Here is a 20,161-nt window from a genome sequence, read left to right as displayed (position 1 = left end):
GTACTCAGGGGATCATATGGGATGCTGGGAATCGAACCTGGGTCAGCTGCGTGCAAGGCAAATGCCCTACCTGCTGTGCAATTGCTCCAGCCCCGAAATGGGTTTCTTCTTTAATAATAAAGCAGTAGGAATCTGACCTCTTCTTGACCCAGGAAACAGTGCTCTGTGACGCCATTCAGCTTTGAGGTTTGCAGATTTGTTTTATTCTTTTTTGGGGGGGGGGGATGGGCAGGGGCATACCTGGAGGTGCTCAGGGCTTAGTCCTGGATTCCTGACTCAGGAATCACTCCTGGTAGGACTGGGGGTGGGGGGAGGCAGATGGGGTGCCAGGGACTGAACCCAGGTGAGCCAAGAGCAAGGCAGATGCCTTACCTGCTGTTCTATTGCTCTGGCCCTGAGATTTGCTTTATTCTTGAAAACAAATCTAAAGGAGATGGCCAGATTGTCTCAGATGCACTCCATGTCCTAGAGAAGCCTGGAATAGCCCTACTTCAGAGGAAAAGACATTATTCCCATGAGAATGAGGGTTTTATGACCCTTATCATTCAATCAAATGTCAAAATTATTGCCACTGCTTCTTTGTTTATATTCAATCTTCTCTCTGGATTACCACAGGTAGGGCTTAACTTTGGGGATTTGAGAACACATTTCAATGAATCAGAGTTCTCCAAGGTCCCTAGAATCTAAGATCCACAAATCAACTAAAAACAAATAAGACCAAACTTTTTCAATAGTTTATGATGGTTATACTTTTCAGCTGGGTGGACCTGAGGGAGGCTTCCAAATCCTTATTTTGTAAAATAAAAGAAAGAAGAGAACCTAAAACTTAAATCGCTTTGATCCTAACACATAGCCATCAATACCATTAAGGTGTATTCTTACCTCTATAAGTAAGTGGGAAAAAATCTATTTTCCAACATATATTACCTAATTAGAATATTATACCATATGCCATAGAGGGTCAGAGTTTTGCAAGCAAGCAATACTACTTGGCTACAAGAAAAGACAGAATCGTGAAGTTTGCTGTTACATAGAAGGAACAGAGTGAAATCAGACAGAAGGAGAGGGACAGATACAGAATGCTCTTTCTCAAATGCGGAATGGAAAGACCATAGTAAAGGAATAATAAATGGTCAAAGGCAACAGAACATGAAAACTGGCTTACCAGAGGAGACCCTAAGACATTGGTGGAGGGAAGCAGACACTCTGGTGGAGGTGTGGTGTTGGAAAAACTTAACAATTAGATCAAAATGGATAAATATGAAATAAAATGCAAAGCCAAAAGACCATGCAGAAGAACATCTAGATGTTGTGGGTACCATGATACCTTTTGGATCCAACAGTAAAGGCACAGCCCATGAAAAAGTATTGATATGCTGGACTTGGTTACAACTGGAATTATTTGCTGCAGAACAATGTCAAGAGAGCAAGAGGACAGACAAAGGACAGTTACCCAAGATGAATAAGGAGTTCTTAAGATTCAAAACCAAGAAAACAAATTTATCTCACAGTGACTCAATAAGAAGGACGGGGGAGTGAAATAGCAAGGGTGAGACTGGGGAGAGAGCACAAAGTGCTATTCGGCAAGCTCTGCAGAGGGACATCTGCATCCATCACTAGCACCACGTGGTCCCTGAGCTCTGCTGGGAGTGACTCCAGAGCACTGCGCCACAAGAGACCCCTGAGCACTGCTGGGTGCTTCCCACCAAAACCCAAAAACACACCTCTAAACTTAAGCACGGGTCAAAAACTTTAACAGACACTAATCATGGACAGAGAGAGAGAGAGAGAGAGAGAGAGAGAGAGAGAGAGAGAGAGAGAGAGAGAGAGCTTAAAAAGCTTAAGCACACATCTCTCATGGGGCAGGAATTGGATCCCTGGCTTCACGTGACCCTCAAACAGAACCAGATGCAGCTTTGGTTGCCCTGAGCACTGGTTGGGAGCCTCTTCCCCTAAAAACACAGTCACCAAATCTAAGATAAGACGATGACAGATATGCCTATGAGAAGGTGCTCCCCATCACGTGTACTCAGGGAAATACAAATGAGATCTCATCGGGTGCCCACCAGAATGACTAATGGATGGAACACTGTCAACCTCAAAGGCTGATACAGGTAGGGACAGAGGGAATTCTCATCCACTGTCGGGGGATGCAAAATGGCAAGTCACTTTAGAAGACAGTGTGGCTGATTCTTATAAAACAAAACATTCTTATACTACTATACAACAACTGCAGTCCTTGGTGATGATTCCAAAGAACCACAGATTTATGTACACCATACGTGTGTGAGCGGTGCATGCACGCACACACACACATACACACTCACCCCAAACGTGCAAAGAACTTTATAACAATTGTTAAAACTCAAAAGCAGCCAAGATGTCCTTCAGAAGGAATAAAAATACTGGTATTCCAGATGATGGAACATGATTCAGAATGAAAAAGAAACGAGCAAACAAGGCATGAAAAGACACCGGGGAACTTTAAGTGCGTACGACCAAGTGAAAAGGACCTGATCTGAAACGGCTGCATATTGTGTGATTTTAACTATCTGACGTTCTAGAAAAGGCAAACTATGGAAGACAGTAATAAGATTACTGTTTGCCAGAGGTAGGAGGAATGCTGGGGATGAGTGAGCAGAAGATAGAAGGTTTTCGGGTAGTAAAAATATTTTTTGTATCATGATAGACAAGCTATTATGCATTGGACCAAAGCCAAAGAATGCATATCAGGAATGTGCCCTTGGTTTTTTTTTTTGGTAATTATGACGTATCAATGTAGGCTCACCCTTGGCTTAAAAATGTGCCCTCAGGGGAATGATGCTGATTTTGGGGGGTAGACTACACATATGTGGGAGCAGGGGCAATGTCCTCCCCTTCTTCTCAATTTTGAATTGTGAATCCAAACTGCACTTAAAAAGTCTTCAAAAACGTCAAAAAAAAAAAAGCCAAAATTTAACACAATCTTGTACAGTACTCCCCAGATACAGTGTTATTAACCAATGTTATCTCAGTACAAACGGAAAGGATGACTGAAGGATTTGGAGCCTGGAGATGCAAGTACAGCAGGAGCAAGCTGGGAGCCGGGACCCGGAAATGTTATCCCCTGGGTCACTGCCCTCCAGTCTTGGGATCTGAACTCTGCCAGCGGTAACAGGAAGACAGTGCTGCTGGTTTCCTATCGATTTCCTGCCCGTGCCTGAGTGGAACAGACGCCAGCCCCGTCCTCGAGGCATTTCCCTCCCATCAGGTTGCACAAGCCCTCTGTGCTCTTCCAACTGCTTCTAGGACTTGAGTCCAAATATATTCACTCACTGTCTATCTCTTCTGCTGGACACCTCTGGGTTCATTACACTCTGTGAGTGCCCAAGAAGTTTTTTTTTCTTTCCCCAGGGAAGGGTGGTTGGGGACACACCCAATGGAGTTCAGGGTTATTCCTGGCTCTGCACTCAGGAATCACTCCTGATGGTGATCAGGGGACCATCTGGGGCACCTGGAATTGAACCCAGGTTGGCTGTGTGCATAGCACATGCCCTACCTGCGGTACCATCTCTCTGACCCCCACCCAAACCCCAAAAAGCTTCTATTGAAATACAATGTAGCACGCAGTGAGTTTAAGTTTACTATACTTACATCTTGTTTTAAAAAATGTGTATGTTGGGGGCTGGAGAGATAGCACAGTGGGTAGGGCATTTGCCTTGCATGCGGCCGACCCAAGTTCAAGTCCTAGCATCCCATATGGTCCCCTGAGCACCACAAGGAATAATTTCTGAGTGCAGAGCCAGAATAACCCCTGTGCATTGCTAGGTGTGACCCAAAAAGCAAAAAAAAAAATTGTGTATGTTAGGGTCAGTCCCAAACCCCATTTTTTATGTACCAAAAAAAGTGGATTTACTTTTTCTGTAAGCCCTATTTATTTCCTCCAAAGTGACATAAATGTAATCATAGAATTGACCCTCAAGAATTCTGGGTCAGAACAGTAGGGGTCACTGGCAAGAGATTGTTTTCAATAAATGTAGGAATGCATGAGTTGTTCTGCCTATAAGAGTAAAAGAAACTTCAGAAAGAAGCAAGCTAAATTCATGTCAGATGAACCCATTGTCCATTTCCTCTACTCTATGTAGTAGGTTCAAGAATTATTTAATGTAAAGTCCTAGAGAAGTTCATTGTTCACCCCTTCACCAATTCAAATCTTTGGGTAAAAGTCAAGACTTGGAAACTAAACTGATATTACCACAATAGTTGCTCTTCATGATCAAATGCTCACCCAGACAAGACTAAACTAATTATCCAGGCTCAAGAGTCAGGCATGTGTATTAAAATCCTACTAATGCTATTTGCCACAGGTAGAAATCCAGGTAGGATTTCTATGTAATAAATATGTATGACTATTTATTACAATCACTCTTAGCTTCTTAGGTTTTGACATGCTAAAAATAATACATAATTTGACAATATGGCTATAATTACTAAATGATAGCAGTTATAAATTGCTCTCATGATTTAAATCATATATTCTATGACATAAAATGTCATAATCTGTAGTATATCACTGCCAATTGTATGAATTATCTGAAGGTCTCTTGCTGAAAATTAGTTGATTCAATAATGACACAACATTGGAATTACTGTTCTTCTAAGTAATTTTTAATCTTTAAAGAAAAAAGAAGGTCTTTGAGATTGAGGAATGTATTCCACCAAGATTTATCCCTGCATGAAATATGACAGTACATATGGATGGCTGATTCCCCTGAAATAGTTCATTTCAACTACTCAGCTATTTAGGAATGTTATTTATGGTCAACCACCCTCACACTAGACTTAACAAGAAAGCTTGTCCCTCTGTTACCCCAGCATGGATGCAGGCGCAGGTTCAGTCTTTGCTTTTTGGTTCATAATTTCTAGTGCCCTGTGAATTAAAATTAGGATACTGTGATTCTCTAAACAAAGAGCTCTCAACTGTGTTGAAAAAGTAACAGTAGCAAGACTGTAAATGAAAGGCTCTTTTAAAACTATATATGACCGCTATTCATCACAGTGTCCCACAGGAATGATCACATGCCAATCATTGCTCAGGGAGGGTTACATATATTTAATTATTATCTATGGTCCCTGTTTAGGGATAAAACATAAAAGAACAATTAGGTTGAGACATTTTCCCAGAGCAGGCTGAATTCCTGGCATTCTAGACTCAAAAATTAAGACTCTCACAACTATTGCCTATTTTCTACAGGTATTGGGACAAGTTTAGATGGGGCTAAACAAAATGATATCCTTGATAGATAACATAACATTTAAAGTAGATCTTAGAAAATAGCAGGAGTGATAGTATAGTGGTAGGGCATCTTTTTTGCATGCAGCCAAAGTGGGTTCGATTCCTCCACCCCTCTCGGAGAGCCTGGCAAGTTACCAAGAGTATGTCGCCCACCAGCAGAGCCTGGCAGGCTACCCAAGGCATATCAATATGCCAAACACAGTAACAACAAATCTCACAATGGAAATGTTACTGGTGCCCACTTGAACAAATCGATGAGCAACGAGATGACAGTGACAGTGAAAGTGACAGAAAATACCTAAATGTAAATGACAAATGAAACAAAAAGGACTCATACAGAAAGATTTCCATTTCCTAATAAAATGGAGACAAAAATATTCACCTGTGAAGTAGAATTTCACTGATTCTGGGAGACCTGGAAGAACAAGAGAGAAAAATCAGTACATTAAATAATTTAGGATCAGAGACAGATTCTGTGGAAGTACAAATTATGGGGCAAAGGTTAGAAAAGTATAGGACCTTTCAATCTAAATTACTATGGTTTAAGGGAATATTACTAAGTCATTTGATAATGTTATGTTAAATTTAATGGTACTGGCACTAATTTTAAATAACAAAAAGAACCACATAATGGAATAATTTTATATCAGAGCCGTTAGTGTGATTTATAATGCATTCATTGGATCCCATTTTATCAGTACATAAAATTCGACAAACCGGTGAATGTGGGTGACGTTGTATATCACTGACAAGGCTCTCTGGTAGGTCAATTCCATTGTGGAATTGAGTGATGCCTGAGACATTGATTTACAGACTATAACAGCGTGAGAGATTTATCTAGTGGCATTTATCCCATAGATTATATGGGACAGGCTTCTGTTCTCTCTAGAAAGGCTCGAAGAATTCAGGCAAGTACAGCAGATACAGAAATAACTTCAACCAGTTGCTTTCTCTCTAATCCCAGGATATCCTGAGTTTCTTGTAAAAGAGATCTTCTACAATAAGGGGTTAGAGAAGCAAGAATGTTCACGGGCTAGGAGTTAGTTATCCATTTACTAGACACAGGAGATGCTCTGTAGCGAGGAGACCCACCCCCTCCCTTGGAGATTTTCAATCTAATTGAGGAGCTAATCATTTTCTGCATGACTACCTTTATATAAATAATGGCAAGTCGTATAGAGGCATTTGCCATACATTCACAAACAGTTCTAATATGACTTAACTCATGCTCAACTCACTGGAAGAAATCACCAGCTCATATGAACAAAGATAACAGATAAAGGTAGATTTTTGTCTTAATCATATGAAGTGGTGCATATTGTTAAAGACTGCAGAAATATTTTGGGTTAGAGACTCAAAAATATTCTCTTCAACCAGCAGCCTTGCTTAGCCAAGGGAGAGCAGGGTACAGCCCGTCTTAGTGTAGTGGAAAGACACACAGGGCTGGAATTAGAGACTCACTTTCTCCATCTTTTCTTTATGAAGGTGTCTCTAGCATCTCCTCCTTTTAGAGCTTCACCGCTTTCTCAGTTCTGATGTGAAAGACCCTCCAGGGCCCTGTACCACCCATCTCACTGGCTTTCTCTTCTCCACAGGCATCAACTTGGGACTCGACTTCATATGCTTTCCCATCAGACTGCACGCAGAGTTCCGCATGAAGAGTCATTCCCCCAAGTCTTACCATCTGGGAGTAGGGGACTCACTGTTCAGATCCTGACAGGCTGACAGGCCCTCTGGGGAGTCAGCCCCACTCTGCCTGACCATCCATTTTCAGATACATTGACTTCGCTTCAATCCCCAGGACATCACATTCTCTTCCTGCCCGGGGCCTCAGCACGGGTCAGTGCCCTTCCTTCAGGAACGCTTCCTGGACAGCCCCCGCATGCATACTAAGCCTGGTTAGCTTCAACCATTCCAGCACTGCCAACAGCCCCCGGAAGCCGCCTTCACCGACCTCTCAATCTTGGTCAGCTTTGTCCTGTCTCATTTTACCCCTGAACACACTTCTTTCTTTCCAGGGCTCCTGTATCACTTTTCAATTGAACGGGAATTAAATTCTCTCTGAATAGCTACATTCCCCAAACTGCCAAGAACTGGCTTCATGCCTCTTTTTCTCTCTCACGCAATATTTTTAGGGTTTGATACAATTGCCATAGAAGAGGCACGGACTGGTATGGAGGGAAACGATGCCTGCCTGGGTGAGTCAATAAAACATGAGGAGATGCACTGGCTTGCGAGTCTCAAGCTATTGTTGAACTTTTCTAAACAGTGTCAGACTACCAGAGGGACGATGGGAAGAGGCGAGTCTGTCGTGAAGATCTGCAGAGAGCAGCTTGGGTACCAGAGAATAAGGAAGGACTCCTTACCAGCGAAGGAGAAGGCCATGATTTCCTGGAGATGGGGGGCGGCCGTGGGGGGACGGTACAGGACTCTGCCCTGGTTAACGTCTTCCTGGGAGAAGTATCTGATGGGAGAGTGAGGCTGATCCTTGTATTCAATGGTACCTGGAGGAGAATCACACGTGCATCGATAGGAGCTGAGGACAAATGAATGACCCAGCCACACGGCTGCCTCTCTCCGTGGGAGTCTGTTCGGCTTTGGGGACAACTGTTCCCCGGTTGCTCTTGGTATACTGCTGTCTATTCATTCAAGAAAAGGACATGTCTGCAATCCCACTACACTCTTGTCTGGGATTTGTGGAATAAATACAGGAAATACCGTTTCTACTGAAATATCCCCAAGCAGCCCTGACCAGCTGGTTCCCCACAAGTCATAGGCAAGAGATTCTCCCATTGCAGTTTGAAAGTCAAGATCACTGAGAAATGGCCCTGATGGGTCTCCCGGGAAAGCTCAATGGAGATCTGTCTCAGTCTAGTTTTTCCTTTAGTTATTTCTGAGTCTTTGTGGTGATCTGTGGCAACAGTAACGTGAACCTTCGTTGTTGTCAAGACTGGACGTGCACACAGCACTCTGCTTGTGATAAACCAGGGATCCAGATTTGTCTGTTACTTTGAAATTTTGCCTGTCCAGAGCAATGCTGGGGTCAAACTTTCCTGTTCCAGTAACTCTTTAAAATGTAGGATGGGGGTGGAGGGGACAGAGAGAGGGGATAGAGGTTACAGTGCTTGTCTTGTAAGCAGTAGGCCCTGGCTTAATTCTTTTCACTGCATCTAGTCCCTCTGCACTGCAAGGAGTGATCCCAGCACAGAGCGCTAGGAGTGAGTCTTGATTATAGGTGCTGTGACCCCCAAACCAAAAATAAATAAATCGAAGGAGGGAAGGCATGAGATTTGGTGCTGAGCAATTCGACTTCTGAGGGGCTGAGACTGACAACTATTGTCAGGAGACGGCCAGGCTACCAGTCCGCAAGCGCTTTCCTTCTATCTGGCAACACAGGGAGGACAATTCTTTAAGACGTCACAGATGAGGGGCTGGAGAGCTAGCACAGCGGGTAGCGCGTGTGCCGTGCTATGCGGCCAAACCGGGTTCGATTCCCAGCATCCCATATGGTCCCCCAAGCACCACCAGGAGGAATAGTGCATGAACTAGGAGTAAACCTTGTGCATCACCGAGTGTGACCCAAAAAACAAAAAAAACAAAACAAAACAAAAAACCCACAGATTAACAAAAAGGGAAGGGTAAATTTAAAGTTTTTGATCATTGGAGACTTTTCAAAAGGGTAATGCAATTTAATGTTTAGAACTTCATTTCTCAGTGGGAACCCAACCACGTGAAAGGCTGACTTTCAGGTCTGTGGTGGGGCTGGGGGGCCCAGCCTCAGACACAGGAGCGCGAAAGTCATAACAGAAATTGGTTTCTGCTCCTGTGAGGAGCACCCTAGCTTATCAGGTAAGTTTGAAGGTAAGAGGCCCGAAGGCTGGAGGCTGATGGCAGCACCCACATCTCCTCTGACTGCAGATCCACGTTTGCATGTTCCCCTCAGAGGGGAGTGGCGTAGCCATTTGGGAAAGGGATTACGCACGTGCGGCTCAGTCACTTTAAACTCTGCAGAGATTTTATTTTAGTGTTTTGGTTTGGGGGCAGAGCTCAAGGCTTATTCCTGGCTCCGCCTCAAGGATCACTCCTGGATAGCTGAGGGGTGGGAGGCGGTGGAGGAGAGGGGGGGGTGCATATTGGCTGCTGGAGATTGAACCCTGTTTGGCTGTGTGCAAACTAAGAGCTCTACTAGCTGTACTACTACTCCAGACTCCATTTTTTTTAACCACAACAACAAAAAATATATATATACACATACATATATATGTGTGTGCATACATACACACATACATATGTACATATATGCACACACATATATGTATATATGTAAAACCCACCTGGCAATGTCCAAGGCCTATTTATTTATTTATTTATTTTTTGCTTTTGGGTCACACCCAGCAATGCACAGGGTTACTCCTGGCTCTGCACCCAGGAATTACTCCTAGTGGTGCTTGGGGGACCATATGGGATGCTGGGAACCGAACCTGGGTCGGCAGCTTGCAAGGCAAACACCCTCCCTGCTGTGCTATCGCTCCAGCCCCTCCAAGGCCTATTTATTCCTGGCTCTGTCTCAGGGGTTTAGGGGTCCATGGGCAGTGCCATGATCAAACCAGTGACTGCACGCAAGGGAAACGCCTTTCGTCCTGCCCATTCGCTCTGGCCCTCGGCAGAGCTCCTTATCCTTAATTCAAGCATCCATGTCCCCATTTGATAGAGCCCCCTGGGAGCGGGGTGAGGAAATTTAATTCTGTAGCTGAAGTCCAGCCATACACTCTAGATTCTTAGTAACAGAACCGTCGGTGCGAGAGCTGGCCCATTCACCTCTGTCTGACCATCGTGTTCTTCTCTTACCTGGTACAAAAGTCCACAAACAGGGGCAAAGGGTAGGAATAATGGTAACTCTTTGAATCCTCAAGAAGCATAAGTGGACAAAACCGGGGAGCTTGGAAACCTATCAGGAACTGAAGGACAAAAGCATCACTCAAAGCGTCATTTCCTGCACAGCTTACCTTGATTTGGATGCAGTGGCAGAGTGATGTTGTATATAATCTTCCCACTTGGCTTTTTGGAGTTTACAACGGAGAGGGAATGGGGCTGAATCACAGTCAGGCCATCCTCTCGAGCCTACACAAATTAAAAGAAGACAATAGGGGAAAAAATGGAGAAAAACAAAAGCCCGTAGCAAAACCAAGCCTCATTAAACACACACACACAAAAAAAACCTGACTCTGGGCTTTTACATTAGTCACACACAGTACAATTAATTTCCTCCCAGAGTTCAAAGAAAGATCGAGGCTCTTGCGATGCACATTTGTCCCTTACGCCTTAGAAAGCTAAGAAATTTATTGAGTTCCCGTCATTTCTGCTGGCAACCCGGCCCTTGGCTCCCACACCTCAGCTGTGGGGGCCATGTACATTCTCTAGGGGAAGCTCCCAGTGGTACATGTGTGGAAATGAGTTGTCCCAGTTGGATTTTCCTGTTTGCAGCTTGATTGCTATGACCCTGCTCCTCGAAATTAATGGGCTAAGGTTGTGCCTGGTATCTGGCAAAAAGGGTTTTCATGCAGCCTCCCAAATTTACTACTGTGAACTGTAATGCTTTCTGGCTTCCGAGAGCTAAACGTGAACCCACTTCGGACAGCAAAAGCAGCTGACCAGCCGAGCCCAGACACTTAAGAACTGGGAGTTTATCAAAGCCCATAAGAGCCGTCACTGTTTGTTGCCACTGTATTATTTAAAAGAACGAGATGGCTTCTCTCTTCTAGCTTTTATGAATGAGTCGCTTTTATTATCCATTCACCAGCATATATCCATACCCCACAAATACGGGTAACACTGAAAAAAACAACAAATAAATCAATAAAAGACAAATTCAGAATCCCATAATCAGGCTGTGACAGTAACACAGAGAGTAAAATGAAGGGGGAAAAAAAATAAAGGAAAAAGTTGGTGTGAGCCTGGACCCTTGCCTGGGTCTCCCCAGGCTGTTAAGAGAACAAAAATATCTGCTCACTGCAGGCTTTTCCTCACTGACCCCAGCCTGCCATGATCCCTGGCTCTTTGAAGCTCTGCTCCTGGCAGAAGGAATTTCCCCATTTAGGAAAGGATTAAGCAGGGCTCAGTCATTCTCATGCAGGAGGGTGTGGTGTTCCTCCTTTTAACCATGAAAAGATTGAAGGTTGCAATTGCCTGGTAATTGTCCCCAAGGCATACTAGTCCTGGGGAGAGGCGGCATTTGCAGGTTAGGACAAACCCCTATACTTAAGAGTCATATTTCAGGCTATTGCTCAGGTCTGGAATGTCAGAAGCAAGAAAAATCAGCATTGCAAATAGCAGCTGGCCTCCCACCCGAAAATAAGACAGGACAGCAAATTAAAAATATGCGCACTATACAAGGCTTGTACATATCATGTATGCACACACCTAGACAGGCGTGGCCAGGATATTTTTCAGGGCTGTTTGCTATTTTTTCATGTCAAAGTCATCAGACTAAAAATTCTAATTTTAAAATATAGATGTCCCTAAAGTAAAGCAATAAGAAGGAAAAATTGTCAGTCTCCCTTAGACATGGGACTATGAATAGGGGAAAGAGCTTCATCCAAGGAGATAATACATTATAAATATAATGAGTATATTGGTATGATTTCCTTACTCATAGAAAAGGATACTAGGCATAAAAAGAAAGAACTTCATTCTCTGGGGAAAGCAATATTCAGGTTGAGATATATTAGAGTCTAATCAATTTTAATGTTGGCCATTTGGAATGCTCAGTATTTATCAATTAAATGTGGTAAGAAATGAGAGATTGACTTTCATGGAAACCATTATCAAAGGCATTTTTAAAGTTAAACGTCTGTCAACAAAAGAATATCACAGAGAAATGGTTTCCATAATATCCCCATTACCTTACTCTACCCAGAACCCAGCTATTTCTCCCCTCTGCATTGCAATCGCCCCCCTCCCCCCCCCCCCCCCCCCCCGCAGGACTGTCCACTCTCCCGGGCAATCACGAGGCCTCCCACCTACTCTCTTGCTCCCCCTACCGTCAGTTTGAGTGAGTGCCGGTGGTGGTGAACCATAAACTTTACCATCATACTCAGAACCATAAACTTTAGCACCATAATAACTAGGGCACCAAAATAGGATTAAAAAATTAAAACTAAATCCAAAAGACCTCAGGGGAGAAGGATGTAGCTTAGCGTGTGAGGGCCTGGGTTGAGCCCAGGAAGCCCAGCTCTGTAAAAAAATTAAAAAAAAAATAACAAATAGATAAATAGGAAAGAAATAAAAAGGATGTTAGACTCCTGCTTAATACTCTATAACGTGATTTCTCACTGCATCTAGAATAAAAATTAATTCTTTATAATGGCCTGTAAGGTCTGACGGCAAGTCTCCCCCCCCCCGCCCCCGTGGCTCCCCCGCCCCCCACCCCAACCTATGAATGACTTCATTGGCTTTTGCCGACTCTGTTCCAGCCACGCAATCTTCCTCCGTGAATGTCTACGCGTGTTGCCAACTCCATGCTTCTAAGCACATGGCTCTCTGAGCCCTCAGTGCTCTTTCCTCGGGAATCTGCATGACTATTTCCCTCCTCTCCTGCATCGCTTTCCTTAAAGGTCATTTCTTAATAAAGCCCGCCTGGGCTGGAAGGTGTCTAATGAAAATAATCTCTTGGACTTTAAGCACAGCACTGAGGTTACCAAGAGGGAGAGGGGCGGAAGCAGTGGGTGGAAAGTGACACCAGGGCAGTGTTGGGGAGGGAGCAACATATATGAGCATAAACAGAAACACCAATTGGGACTGGAGTGATAGCACAGCGGGTAGGGCGTTTGCCTTGCACGCGGCCGACCCAGGTTCGAATCCCAGCATCCCATATGGTCCCTTGAATTGAATACCACCAGGGATAATTCCTGAGTGCATGAGCCAGGAATGACTCCTGTGCATTGCCAGGTGTGACCCAAAAAAGCAAAAACAAACAAACAAACAAAAAAACCCCAAAAAAACAGAAACACCAATTAAACTCTACTACTTCATCTGCAATTATTAAAAAATGTAATAGACAAATACACAGAGAAAACAAGCATTCACCATGTAAAAAAAAAGTAGTTTGAAATCTGGAGAGAAAATATAAATTATAAGCAAAAGAAACCATAAGTACTTTGCAAGTTATTCCAATAAATAAAGCAGGATTTTATTCAATATTTTTTAAAAACTATAAAGCCCTCCTCAATTATTTAAAATTACATACCAAGTTTCCTCTGCCCCTACCATGTTGATCCCTTTCACAAGATCTGTGCTTTGTTATACCATCCAACCAACACAGTATATAAAAGTTACTTATTTATTTTATTTTCTAGTTATCAATTTATCCCCAAGATAATACAAATACCATGAGAACACAGAGCTTTACTTCATGATGGATATCAAGCATCTAGCATATGAAAATAAGTGCTCAATAAAAATTTCTCAATAAAAACCACCATTATGAAAAAATTACATAATAAAGTAAGTAAAGTATTTAGTAAAAATTTCATCGATAATTTTAAATATTTCCATTGCATTTCAATGTCATCTAGAGAACTAGAGGGTTAAACATTTTAACATTTAAGCCTTAACATATGTACATGACTTAAACCTTCAGGTCAGGATTTATAAACAACATTATTGTTTCACCCTTCATTAAACGAAAGATCAATTTTAGATCTTGGCTCTCATTCTACCGAGAGTCAAGCTCATGACCAGCCAAAGAAATTAGATGTCCATGGATAATGAAACAAGCTCATGACCAGCCAAAGAAATTAGATGTCCATGGATAATGAAACAAGTAAAATATGGGCACTACAAGAAGTCATCTTCTTTGATAGTTTAGTTAGTACAACACAACTGGATGCTTGTGTAAGAACCTACTATGTACAAGGTACCACACAAAGAATTATGGGAAACGCAAGATGAATGAGACATAGATCCTTTCCCGAAGGAGTTCCAGTTTTTAATAGAAACAGGGAAATCATAAATAACTCTAATATACAACAAGCTAAGAGTGTGAAAATCTTGGATAAAACACAGCAAGAATTCAAAGGATAAAGAAACATTTCCAGAGATTAGAGATAATAATTCTATTAGTGTTTGAAAGGCTTCCAGAGGAAACGGACACACAAGTCCACAGCCAGAAAACAAATATAGCAAGTCTGGACTTGAGCTTATCACAGAACATATCAACTATTCTCACTGGATCCCTGGAAGTCCTAATGAAAGTGGGTTCGAGAGAATTTGTGATACAGCAATCTCTCCGGAAATGAACAAAACTAAACAAAAGAGGCTTATGCAATAAATGGGTACCTTGGGAAATCCAACCCTGAATACCCCAATTATTTTTCAAAAGGAAACAATAATCTGCCCAATAGAGGGCAGACTACAAGCGACCTAGGCATAGGGGAGTGACGTGGTGTCGGATACGATGGTGGCTATGGTGTGATACCACAGCACGCTGCAGGTACATACATGAACCCTCTGTATACTTAAGCAAGCTAACTCAACTTGAAAAATTTTAAAACACTCATTTGGCAAGTTCTTGCTCTTAAATGAGCTTATCAGACAAAAAAGGAAACTGTATAGTCGAAAGAGCTGATTGAATTTGATATATGATGTACAAAGTATGTGCATGTATGTGTGGATATACCCATATGATTTGAATTTAATGGTGATAGTCTGGGAGCTACTAGCTATATGAAAGTAGGTCTACAAGTATTTAGTTAAAAATATTTGCTGACGAGTTATTTGACATTAGGAATTGTGCTAGATGTTGAGGAGGATATCAAGACTAATGATCAAAGATTTTAGATCAGAGAAATAGTACAAGGGTTAAGGCACTTGCCTGGCATGGCCTATCCTGGCTTGATCCTGGGCACCACATAGGGTCCCCCAAACACTGCCAGTGGTGTTTCTTAAGCGCAGAAACAGGAATAAATCTTGAGCAACACTGGGTGTGACTATCCTCCCCAAAATGATTTTCATACCGATCCACACTTCATTCTCAGCCAGGCCACTATCAAGAGTTCTTTACCTATTCCTCTAAATTATCTAAATTAAAAAAATTTAATTTTTTAAATTTATCTAAATTAAAACAAAACAAAATAACTTTTATTTTCATCTTAATTACATTGACTTACATAGTAAGGTGATGTTACTGTATAGCTACTGTACAACTGATTTTAGAATATTTTTATTTGCAAAACTAAAAACCTATATCTATTGAACTGATAAACCACCATTCAACTTTCTTTTTTTTTCTTCTTGGGTCACACCCGGCGATGCTCAGGGGTTACTCCTGGCTCTGTACTAAAGAATTACTCCTGGTGGTGCTCAGGGGACCATATGGGATGCTGGAAATCAAACCCAGGTCGGCCGCGTGCAAGGCAAACGCCCTACCCGCTGTGCTATCACTCCAGCCCCACAACTTTCTACTTCTAGGAGTTTGACTACTTAAGATAGCTTCATAATTGGAACCATGTAGTACTGTCTTTTTGTGATGGCTTATTTCATCTTATTTCATTTAGGATAAATAACATCCTCAAGGTTCACTCACATTGGCATATGAAAGAATTTAATGCTTATTACAGTTGTTTTTTTTTTTTAAACAAGAGCGTTAACTTTAATGGCTTTAACTTTCATGGTTTTGATGTACCAAGTTACTGCACTACCACCATTACCCAAATGCCCCAGACCCTCCATCACTGCCCCATGTCCCTTCTAGACTGTATCTTTCTAATCCCTCCTCTCTTCACTGTGTGTTAATCTCAGTTTTATAGCCAAAGGCCAAGGGTTTGCCATAGTCAGATATTGCATATTTCCTTAATTTGTTTCTCTATATGTCAAATATGAGTGAGCACATGTAGTATTCTTTTTTGGCCTGACTTATTTCACTTAACATGATCTTTGATTTCATTTAACAATTTAATCCAAGTTGCAGTGAACTGCAATGTTTCATCTTTCATTATATTTCTTCGTGTGTATATATGTGTCACCACTTTGTTACCCATTCATCACTTGTTAGATATTTAAGGTGTATGCACATCTGCTGCTGTATTTAGTATTTCAATGAACATGTATACATGCATATTTTTGAACTGTTGTTTGTGTTTGTGGGATAGATGGAAATCACCTGGTCATGGAGATGCTCTGTTCTTAGTTTTTTTAAAGAAACTTTTCCACAGAGGCTGAGCCAGATAATACTCCCACCAGCAGTGAAGGAGGATTTCTTTTTCACCGCATCCCCATCAACACTGGTTGTTTCCAGTTTTTTTTTTTTTATGCTGCTGTTGTTGTTGATATATGCCACTCACATTGGTATGAGCTAGCTCAAAATAATTTTGATTCGCATTTTCCTGATACATTTTTGAATAACATTATGTTGTTGTTGTATAAACACATTTTTTTTTTGGTTTGCTTTGGGCCTGCATGCAGCGGTGCTCAGGGTTTACTCCTGGCTCTGCACTCAGGGATCACTCCTTGGCAGTGCTCACAGTACCTGAATGCCAGATATTGAACCCAGGTCAGTCCACTGTCCACTGTACTCTCTGGCCCCTTTTCCACATGTTCTGGATCCATTTATTTGCCGTAGCACGGTTGGTTGCTTCTTGGCAACCATTCTGGCTCTTGTTAATAATGGTGCATTGATTATGGGCGTGAAGGTTTTGATGGGACTTCACTCACCCTTATGGCCACTTGATGGGGTTCAGGACATCGAGCTTTTCTATTTTTAGATGACTACATCACTTTTTACTTGGCCTCCTTGTTTCCAGACTAGTTCCGTCCCAGTCATTCTCCACCCGGAGTCAGAATGACCTAGTCATTTCTCTGTGGCAAATCCTTGAACACCCCACTAGTTCTAATAGCCTTTCAGGAGAGAATGGAAGCCCTTCCATCTTATCTTTAAGGTCCTCATGATGGACTCTCTCATTTCTTGTTTCTTCTTCACTGAGGGATTTATGCTCCAGCCACTGAGCATCCGGTAATTCCTCAAGCAGGTCATGTTCTCCTGTGTCTGCATCTTTTCCCGCTTGCTGCTCTGCCTGTAATGAATCCCTCCCGCCCCCATTTCTGGGCTAGATAAGTGGATCTTAAGTGTAATGAGCAGAGCTGCAGCACTACCATCCTCAGAATTTGTTAGAAACACACATTCTCACTTATCTATACCACATAAGTGAATCAGAAAACTCTGGGACGGGCTTCGGAAATCTATGACTTGAGAAACGCTCTAGAGGATGAATAGTGCAAGATTCCATTTGAGTCTATGTTTTAGATATAATTAACCCCTTGGCCAACTCAGTCCATCACCTAAAGGAGCCCTCCTGACCTCTCCCATGCCCTGGAGCCTGGGGCCTCCCATTTGCAGCCTGACTATGGCTCTGTCATATTTATCATTATTTTGTAAGGGCTTATTTATTTGCTTGCCACTCCCTGCAGATTCTTAGTTTCTAGAGAAGTGTGTGTGTGTGTGTGTGTGTGTGTGTGTGTGTGTGTGTGTGTGTGCACACGCATGTGCGTGCTTGGTGTCTTACCTAGCTATCTTAGAATTTACTCTTGGCTCTGTAATCAGGATCCCTCCTAGTAGTACTTGGGTGACCACATGTGGTGCCAGGTATTCAGCTGGGGTTGGCCACATGCAAGGCAAGCACCTTAGCCTTGTACTATCTGTGGGGCGCAGAGACTGTGTTTAAAGATCATTCGTACTCCAAATGCACAGATTTGTACACATGGAACAAATTAGTGACTCAAAAGGATTTGAAGTTAAATGTTGGAGAGTTAACCCTCAACATATGTGTGACTATACCAATATGTATTTAGCATAGGCATTCTTAATATCTTTATGTGCAAAACATTTGCGTTTAGATGATTGGAAATCACTGAACTGAGAAAGTGTTTTTGCTACAGATTACAAGTATGTCCTGCAGTCAATAGTACTAATTAATGATCCCAAAATGCAGAAATGGTGTATGCTTTTAGGAATAAATTAGTAGAGCAATCACAATTTATAGGAAACTAACCATGTGCTATCCTGATATGCCAAATGACCTAATTTTGCTAACATGCAAACCTGAGACCCTACAGGTTAAGGAACTTGAAGAGTCTCTGGATGTTCAGAGCAAGAGAGCAGGAACAGAGCTGTATTCTTGGCGTCTGGCCCATTTATTTCCTCTAAACTCAAAATAACATTGCATTAGCATTTGGCAAGAAATGTGTATGCACATTTTTCTTTACACTTTAGAGAAAATTCTGATCCAAGTTCCTCCAGTCAGAATGATGAATTATAGACTTTATAGTGCTGCTGAATTATGATTTCTTTAAATTACGGTTTACGGTGGAAATGCCGATACCAGCTATTCATTAAAAACTTTCTATTTCCCCTTTTATGTCTCTGTCATGCCCCAGACCCATAATTTCGAAAACTATGGCTGCTCTCTTTGTTGTGGCTCAGGGCTGATACACTGCGTGGGAGTGTAATTATGTGGGCACTAACTAAAATGTGGATCCATAATGATTAATTTATAAGGTCTAATATATGCTGTGGTATTGGCTGGAAGAAGGGTTCTGGCATTGCATACCCCCTAGATATGGGGTTACAGTGGATTGGCTAATTGTCTGAACCAAGTTTCATGTGCTAATTTAGCTGTCACCTTGCTTCAAATCTTTCCATGCAAACTTCCTCCTTCCCACACAGCCATCAAGGCCGTCGGTGACTCGGTCACGCAACTCCACATCCTCACCGAGTCTTCTCTGCTCTCCGAATTTCTCTGTCTTATTTAACTATTGGCAGTCTCCCCAACAATAGCATTTTTTTCCTCTCACCTCTGGTTTCATGGACACTATCTCTCTATGCCATCCAAACTGCCACCCACAAACGTCCCTTTTTTTTATTTTTGCTTTTGAGTCACACCAGAGATGCTCAGGGGTTACTCTTGGCTCTACCCTCAGGAATTACTCCTGGCAGTGCTTGGGGAACTATATGGGATGCCGGGTTTTGAACCTGGGCCAGCTGCATGCAAGGCAAATGCCTTACCTGCTATACTATCGCTCCGGCCCCATCAACCCCCAACTTTCATCCGGATTGCTCTACTTGTCTCTGCGGATTAAGCATAAGCACCATCTTCTCCTGGAAACTGTTCTAATAGGATACTCCAAACAGGGCACTAAAACATAGAATAATGGTTTCTCCAGCGACGTTGAGCAATAACTGCCTGAACAATTATACCCAAAAGTCATCAATTAAATAGACATATACTGGAAACTCCTTCCAACTAATCGCTCAAAGGGGGGCTCTAATCTGTCCGGGAGGATATAGAAGGAACATCGGCAATGCCAGAAGTCAAGGTGGATTCCATGTAACCATGTAGCCTTCACTTTGAGAATTTTAACTTTCTTTTTCAAAATAAGGAGGAATATCTTCACATGGCTATTATTGCTGGTTCCTCAGGCTGCATTCTGGGCCAGACATTCATTGGATACAAATACGAGACATTGGCCAGGGAGAGCTAGTACAGTGAGCACGGCTCTGGCGTTGCCAGCAGCCAAGCCAGGTTTGATCCCCAGCCCTCTCTATGATTCTCCAAGCACTATCGGGAGTGATCCCTGTGCACTGAGCCAGGAGTGAGCCCTGAGCACTGCTAGAGATGGCACCAAAACCAAGAACAATGAATCACTGTGAGATACAGTTACTGATTTACAAGCTTTTGTGATTATGTTTCAGTCATACAATGATCGAGTACCCATCCTTCCACCAGTGCCCATTCTCCACCACCAATGTTCTCAGGACCCCTCCTGCCCCACCTCTGTGGCAGGCACATTCCCTTTTACTCTCTCTCTCTCTCCTTTTGCATATTATGCCAAGAA

General features: G+C 42.5%; 1 protein-coding gene across 1 annotated transcript in view; it reads right to left on the bottom strand.

Moving 5' to 3' along the window:
- The window catches only part of FRAS1 (Fraser extracellular matrix complex subunit 1), a 523,736-nt gene that overhangs the window by 130,474 nt on the left and 373,101 nt on the right, over nt 1-20,161 (bottom strand). The window contains exons 33-35 of the mRNA XM_055139083.1: nt 10,282-10,396; nt 7,642-7,779; nt 5,658-5,690 (exon numbers count right to left, since the gene is read on the bottom strand). Of these exons, the coding sequence (XP_054995058.1) occupies nt 5,658-5,690; nt 7,642-7,779; nt 10,282-10,396 (286 nt within the window). The remainder of the gene's footprint in view (nt 1-5,657; nt 5,691-7,641; nt 7,780-10,281; nt 10,397-20,161) is intronic.

This window comes from Sorex araneus, chromosome 5 (assembly GCF_027595985.1).
Source record: "Sorex araneus isolate mSorAra2 chromosome 5, mSorAra2.pri, whole genome shotgun sequence".
NCBI classification, from domain to species: domain Eukaryota; kingdom Metazoa; phylum Chordata; class Mammalia; order Eulipotyphla; family Soricidae; genus Sorex; species Sorex araneus.
This window is presented reverse-complemented; position numbering and strand designations above follow the sequence as displayed.